Here is a 7900-nt window from a genome sequence, read left to right as displayed (position 1 = left end):
ACAATAGAAAGCACTACATCTTCAACTTTCATTTACTCAACACACGAACAAGATCAGAGACCATAGAGTATTTCTTGCTTGAATGATATAATGCTTCTAAGGAAGTACGATAAAAGCACAATATTTTTGGATATATTAATTTGTGGCGCTATTAATTAGAGCACAATCATTAGGTTATTTACTGGAATACTCTTGTGATTGGCTAAACAAAAGTAGTGATAGAAGTGAGTCAAAAGACGGCCGGTTAAATTGAATTAATCCCTAATTGGCTGAAGTTAAAAGTTCTATTAATTTAGAAATATATATATATATTTTTTAAAAATATCGATTATTTCGAACAAATCATCCTCTCTCAATTTTTTTGTTTAAAAAATCCTAATTTGTTTAAATTGATTAAATCGAATTTGGCTATATTTGAACCGGAATCGAGAATTTAAACTCCTTAATTCTGTGTAAATAATAACTTTCTTCTCTTCTGAATCCCTGATTTAATTCAAAATTTGATAATTTTAATCTTTGATAATTTAGTCGGTATTTTATTAATTCGATTTGTTTAATTTTTTATGAAAATTTAGATGGTTCGATTAGATTAAATTTGAATGATTTAATTGATGAAGTCTTATTTTATACTAGCTAACTATAATTTTTTAATTTATCTTTTCATAGACGATCAGATAGTATGAAATTATTAGAGTGACAGATTTCATATTTACTGTCATGTAAGCTGAAACTCAGTCTATTCCTAGCTTGCAAGCCACTGGAATCCCACAAGCACATGGTGCTTGCCTCACTGTGAGCGGCTAACTGTAAATTTACGGTCGATCGTCTTTCTATTATTATCGATAAATTGGGTACGTATTAATAAATTGTAGGTGAAGGGCCCTTGATTCCTCTCGCTTTCTTATTTGCAGGAGGAGCATTTTTTAAGGAGAACCTGCGGCTTAATCTATTATTATTATTATTATTCTATTTCTCCTCCTCTCTTTTCTCGCCTTAATTTTTCTTCACTATCTTCTTCTTCCTCCTCTTCCTCCACCTCCTCTGTTTCCCCCTTCTTCAGCAGCTGCCCGCATTCCAATTGAAGCATCTCCGTTCGATCGAAGATGAACGATCTGCTGTCGACGACATCGTTCAAGAACTACACGAACCTGCGACAGCAGGTGCAGATGGACCAGATGGAGGCGGGCATGGCGGACGGCGAGGCGGCCGGCGCCAACCTCGGCTCCTTCTTCGAGGAGGTGGAGGGAGTCAAGAAGGACCTGCGGGGGCTCGAGGGGCTCTTCCGGCGCCTGCAGGAGGCCAACGAGGAGAGCAAGACGGCGCACAGCGCCAAGGCCATGAAAGAGGTGCGGGCGCGAATGGACGCCGACACCGGGCAGGTGCTCCGCGCCGCCAAGGGGGTGAAGGTCAAGCTGGAGGCGCTGGAGAAGTCGAACGCGCAGCACCGGCTGGTTCCCGGCTGCGGGCCGGGGTCCTCCGCCGACCGGACGAGGACGTCGGTGGTCTGCGGGCTGGGCTCCAAGCTGAAGGACCTGATGGACAGCTTCCAGGGCCTGCGCGCCCGCATCGCCGCCGAGTACAAGGAGACGGTGGGCCGGCGGTACTTCACCGTGACGGGGCAGCAGGCCGACGAGGAGACGGTGGAGAACCTGATCTCCTCCGGCGCGAGCGAGACGTTCCTGCAGAAGGCGATCCAGGAGCAGGGGCGCGGGCAGGTGATGGACACCATCTCGGAGATCCAGGAGCGGCACGACGCCGTGAAGGACATCGAGCGCAGCCTGCTCGACCTGCACCAGGTCTTCCTCGACATGGCGGCGCTGGTGGAGGCGCAGGGCCACCAGCTCAACGACATCGAGAGCCACGTCGCCCACGCCAGCTCCTTCGTGCGGCGGGGCACGGTGGAGCTCGAGACGGCGAGGGAGTACCAGCAGAGCTCCCGTAAATGGGTCTGCATCGGCATACTCGCCGCCGCCGTCCTCATCACCATCCTCTTGCTCCCTCTTCTCACCACCCTGCTTAGGTAGATTCCATTTTACACACAAAAGCATTCTCTCTTTTTCCTCTGTATATTTTTTTTTTCTACTGAATATTTTCAATTTTTTTTTGTATCCATTGTTTTTTTTTAAAGTTCTATTTGTATCATATTTTTTTTATATTTATTTTTAAGTCTAGAATTAGAGTTATTTTAACATTTTTAAATAATAAAATTTAATTAAAAAAACATTGATATCTTACTATTTTATTAAAAATCTCCCTCCTTTACTAACTAACTTTGGTGAAGACTAAAATGAATTTACGTTAATATTCTTTTTTTTTTTGTATCCATTGTTTTTCTTTTTAAGTTCCATTTGTATCATATTTTTTTAATTTATTTTTAAGTGTAGAATTAGAGCTATTTTAGCATTTTTAAATAATAAAATTTAATTAAAAAACACTATTATATAAATAAAGTCAAAGTCAAGGTGGAAGTGAACTAATTTTGGGTTGGATTTAGTTGGGCCTTATCGATTACAGCCTTATATGCAGAACCCGACCCGGTCCGGCCCAATTAAAGTAGCTTCTTCTCTTTCTTCTCTGCCGCGACAGCGAAGCGGATCAAAGGAAACCATGAAGGCGGCGGTGCGGCCTCTCGTGCTCGTCATCGCTCTCCTTTCCTTCTTCTCCCTTTTCCTCCTCTCCTCCAAATCCACTCCCTTCTCGTCCTTTAAATCTTCTCTCTCTCCTATCGCCGCCGCCGCCCGCCTCAAGGTTTTCGTCGCCGACCTCCCCCGCGCCCTCAACTACGGCATTCTCGATGAGTACTGGTCCCTCTCGGCTCCGGACTCTAGGATCGGAGTCGATCCGGACGCCGCTCTACGCCCCGTCGTCGCTGCCGCTTCTTCCGGGCGGAAGCCCTACCCGGAAAACCCCCTCATCAAACAATACAGCGCCGAGTACTGGCTCCTGGCCGACCTGGAGACGCGCGATCGGGGATCCGTCGCCGAGAGGGTGTATGATTTGGACTCTGCGGACGTAGTGTTCGTGCCCTTCTTCGCCACGCTCAGCGCGGAGATGGAGCTCGGGTGGGGGAGGAAAGGTGGTTTTTTGAAGAAGGATGAGGGAAATGGAGACTACAGGCGACAGCGTGAGGTGGTGAATCGGATCAGGGCATCGGAGGCGTGGAGGAGATCTGGTGGCAGGGACCATGTGTTCGTCTTGACAGGTAAATTGCCATTTTTTTTCATAAGTCAAGCTTTTCTTAGTGCAGTTCGTGTGATATTGGATTGTGATGCCAGATTAACTTTCTTTGTCTTAAAATTTTGATTGTTCTGTGACACTAATCTCTGCTACCTTCTCCTCGTTACCTTTTGCATTACTATGCTAAGAAATTTCAACTTCTTCAATACTATCTGAACCTGAAGATTCTTCACTACTGTTAAATCAACCGAAAGCCTGAGTTGTAAAAGTACCCAGAAGAACTCTTTGTTGAAACTTTATGTAGTTATCAATATCTGTCAATATATGACTTAATCAAAGTTTATGCGAATGAGAGATATAAAGATGCTAAAAGAGAGAGTTCTGCATTGAGTTTAAAGAGAATCTAGTTGTTCTCGCACAAAAGATTGTCTAGCAAGCACTTGTAAGAGAATTTTTCCCTACCAAGATCACCATGCTAGACCTAGAACTAAGTAATTAATATCCAAAGAAAAAAAAACCCATGATTTGAGCCTTGTTCTTTGCATGGAGTGACCTTCCTCTTCCTCCTCTCACCTTCGATGACCTGCTATAGCTCGAACACAAATTATTAAGAGGGAAGCGTAGACCTAGCTTATATGTATATGCAAAAATGCCATCCATAAAGGGTTATAATGTCTATACCTACACAATCATCCATCGCATTACCATGAGGTAACCTGATCTGATCACGCTCTATGGTTTTATTTACAACCAAAATTAATATTAATTAATGTTACACCATTTGGGTGCCAACTAGCTCAATTGGTAAGTTTCTTGAAAGTTGTTGTCAATGTAAAATCGCCTTTACCCATAGCTGTCGTTTCAGAAAAAAAAATAGAGAAACAAATTAGCTGAATATACTTATATGACAAGGCCTAAAAGATTATCTGACTTGTCTTCTAGGTTTTGCCATTTGAGTTGTAGATGGTTCAGATAGCAAGAATGCTAGTAAAATACTATGTTTAACTAGTATTATTCTAGCTTCTTATGCTTATAGTCTTTTCATTGTCAGGTTGAGTTAAAACTTGGGGCATTCTTTGGCAGATCCAGTTGCAATGTGGCATGTTAGGAATGATATTGCTCCAGCAATTCTTCTAGTGGTTGATTTTGGTGGATGGTATAAGATTGACTCCAAAACATCAGGAAACACTTCAGGGATGATACAACACACTCAGGTATCCTTGCTTAAAGATGTTATTGTTCCTTACACTCATCTGCTACCAAGACTGCAATTGTTGGAGAATCAACACAGGCATATCCTTCTCTACTTTAAAGGCGCTAAACACAGGCATCGGGTAAGTCTTGTGCCATAAAATTTATGTACCTGAAATTCTATACATAATACATTTGTCATTGGTCTAACATATTGATACATATGGTAAACAAAATCTCACTGCTGTTTCTTTTTTTGTGAATCATGATTTTTCCCTTTGCCATTATTCTGATGCTTCTATGTATAACTTTCTAATCTTGCTTTGATTTAGCAACAAATCTACTAGTTCTGATATTGTTCCTGTCGCTATGATATGAATTTTCTTTTTTAACACTTGCGATGCCATACAGGGAGGTTTGGTTCGTGAAAAGATATGGGATATACTGGTTAATGAGCCTGGTGTAGTAGTAGAAGAAGGCTTCCCGAATGCCACTGGCCGTGAGCAATCAATCAAAGGAATGCGGTCCTCGGAATTTTGTTTGCACCCTGCAGGCGATACGCCAACCTCATGTCGTCTTTTTGATGCCATTTTTAGCCTTTGTATACCTGTCATCGTTAGTGATGAAATAGAGCTTCCATTCGAAGGAATGGTAGATTACTCCGACTTCTCAGTTTTTGTGCCAGTCAGCAAAGCCTTGCAACCAAAATGGCTTGTGACCTACTTGAAGAGTATCTCCGAACAACAGAAGGATATATTTCGTTCCAATATGGCACGAGTACAGCCTATGTTCGACTATGAGAATGCCAACAGCACAGGGAGTGCCCCTCTAGGTGGTGCAGTGAACCACATATGGAGAAAGATCTATCATAAGGTACCAATGATCAAGGAAGCAATGATGAGGGAGAAACGAAAACCGGAAGGCGTATCAAGACCGTTGCGCTGCCATTGCACTTGATCAACTCCCTTGTTTCTGAAAGCTGGCAACAAATTGTTAATCTGTTTGTGTTCATTCTTCTGTAACAGATCAGGAATGTGTAAAGTCTCTTTCGAGTCATGAAGAATTTGCAGATAATGGTGATACGACGATGTAAAACTATGAAAAGTTGTTCTTCTAATGCCATTCTAACACTTTAGTCCTTTTTTTGACTTATCAGATGGTGAATTATAGCCCTCGATGCTGTCTACAAACAATACTCGTTTGAAAATATAATTTTGATGACAAAAGATGAATACGTTCTCTCCCAGTGTCCCTGTTAATTCGTCTCAGAGTTAACATGGAGGAAGTAAATTACGGGTGGTTACTAGTCTTTGGAATAATGACTAGCACATAAGGGAAGTATTTATCTCGATTTTGTCGAGATTCGAACCCCAGACCTCATGATGGCAATATTTCATGCGCTAGTCACTAGATCCATCCGAGGGAATATTTGAAAATATAACCTTGATCATAGAATATGGTACCAACAATGTGAAGGTTATGAGTTTATGATCTAAAAGAGCTGTCAACATGCTTGTTAAAGGAACAATGATATTTTTCTATGTACAACATCAATAATAAGGAGGGACTCAATTATAGTTTCAATTTAGATAGATTTTTTGAATTTTTGTAGGCATTCATGATAGATGTTCATAATGTATTATGCGGAAAAACATTTAAAGCGTACCTTATTAAGTCTCTATTTTCCGTTTGGTGGCCTATCGCGTGAAGTCTGTTGATGATGTCTTTGATCCTCGCATGAAGTTGACTCGTCGTTTCTCCTTCCTGCATTTTAATATTAAATAATTTATTTAACAGAAGGTCGCGCTTAGTTACCTTGGCGTCGCTCGTTCCTTCGTGTAGTTCGATCAACTTATCCAATAACTCTTTAGCATTTTGGTGTGGTCCCACTCGGTTCAGCTCTTCCTTTGTCAGCCCGTATTGTAGCGTGTTGAGAGCTTTGTAGTCCGTCGAGGACTTCTTTCTCATGTCCGGAGTCCACTGTTCCGGATCTAGTGGGTTTCGGGAGTTGTCGACCAGCACCTTGTATCCTCTGGTGATGCTCAACTATTGGTCGAAGTCGGTCTTCAGGTAGAGCTCTATTCGCTTCTTCCACCCCCGTTGAATAGGGGGGACGTATTGTGCTAAAGCCTTCGATTTTAGACATTTTATCTTGCATACAAAAAAAGGAACGAGGAATCCCAAGACTTGGTCTTGGATTAATAATGCGGTATAAAATTAGAAAGATTCTAAAACTGAATTGGTGTTGCACCAATTCAGCTTAATTACTACGAAAAACTTTCCAAAAAGATAACAATACCAATTTGGATTTGTAACGTAAAACTGAATGCCGAAAAAAATGTAAAGAAAAATTTCACCCCCTGTCTGATTAGTGGCTGCACCAAATTAGAGCAGTACCGACTCTGATACCACTTGTTGGATCGATGAATTCGCTAGAGGGGGGGGTGAATAGTAATTTAAAAATATCGTAAAAACTCGAGTCGAGTGCACAACGGAAGAATAAAATGATCAATGCTAACAAGAGTCGTTTTACTTGATTCGGAGCCTTTGTCGACTCCTACTCCAAGGCCCGCACTCGTTGAGTGCTTTCGTTGGGCAATTTACTAGCAATTCGAAAAGATGTTTACACAATTTAAATTACAGGAATGCTAATAAATAAACAATACCAACAATAATAAGGAAAAGAAACACAGCACTTGTCGGAGAAGCCTCGCAGCGTCGCAGGAGCACAGCACATAAGAGCAAGCTTTGGAAGATCTTGTTCTGAGATTGTTCTTTGCTGCAGGGTGCATCCTCCTTATATAGGAGGCTCCGGACGCCCGGATCCCTTCCGGCTGCCTGGAGTGTGACGTAGCTCGTCCAAACATGAAGCTCCACGTGGTGACATGGCGAGGGGATAAAGTTTGCATCCCGGGCGCTCGGATCCCATTCGGGCGCCCAGACCTTTGTTTTCCAGTGACCTGCACGAAAACGTTAGTCCGAGGCAAAATACAAAACTACCATACAAAATAAAGTGTTAGCACAGTTTTAAAAAGAATAGTACAGTTATAATAGAAGCAGTAATTAGATTCCGTCTCTTCGAGACCGGAGTCTAATCAAGATCTCAACTTAGATTTCCGAAATGGATCTAAGTTGGATCGATGCCTAATGTTCCTTTCCCGGGAACGCGTCCTCACAGTCACTCCCCTCTAGTGACTTACCTATCAGACGTCCGGTCAGTCCTTCGATCCGTCTAGACTTCGTGTCAGACATCCTGTCAACCCGTCGACTAGTCTGGGCTTCGTGCCAGCTATTTGGTCGACCCGTTGACCTAGCTGGACTTCTTGCAGACATCCGGTCATCCCATCGACCAGTCTGGCTTCGTGCCAGCTATCAGGTCGACCCGTTGACCTAGGTGGACTTCTCCTGCACACTTCGTCAAAGTGTTAGATCACTATGAAACTAACTTAACCTACTTTGTCATTCATCAAAATTTGAGTTAGACCGTTAGTGCTAACCGCACCAACAGCCGCCAGCCGCGTGCTGGCGAAGG

At 42.6% G+C, this 7900-nt stretch overlaps 2 protein-coding genes across 2 annotated transcripts; both read left to right on the top strand.

The window, feature by feature from the left end:
* Positions 1-1103: 1103 nt before the first annotated feature.
* Positions 1104-2024, top strand: LOC121986350 (syntaxin-124-like). The gene has a single exon (XM_042540237.1). The coding sequence runs from the start codon at positions 1104-1106 to the stop codon at positions 2022-2024; it is 921 nt and encodes a 306-aa protein (XP_042396171.1).
* A 572-nt stretch (positions 2025-2596) lies between these two features.
* Positions 2597-5507, top strand: LOC121986349 (probable arabinosyltransferase ARAD1). The gene is made up of 3 exons (XM_042540236.1): positions 2597-3202; positions 4261-4511; positions 4780-5507. The coding sequence occupies exons 1-3, from the start codon at positions 2608-2610 to the stop codon at positions 5323-5325; spliced, it is 1392 nt and encodes a 463-aa protein (XP_042396170.1). The 5' UTR covers positions 2597-2607; the 3' UTR covers positions 5326-5507.
* Positions 5508-7900: the final 2393 nt, after the last annotated feature.

Source organism: Zingiber officinale, chromosome 5B (genome assembly GCF_018446385.1).
Source record: "Zingiber officinale cultivar Zhangliang chromosome 5B, Zo_v1.1, whole genome shotgun sequence".
NCBI lineage: Eukaryota > Viridiplantae > Streptophyta > Magnoliopsida > Zingiberales > Zingiberaceae > Zingiber > Zingiber officinale.
The sequence above is the reverse complement of the archived record's forward strand: the minus strand, read 5'-3'. Positions and strand labels throughout refer to the sequence as shown.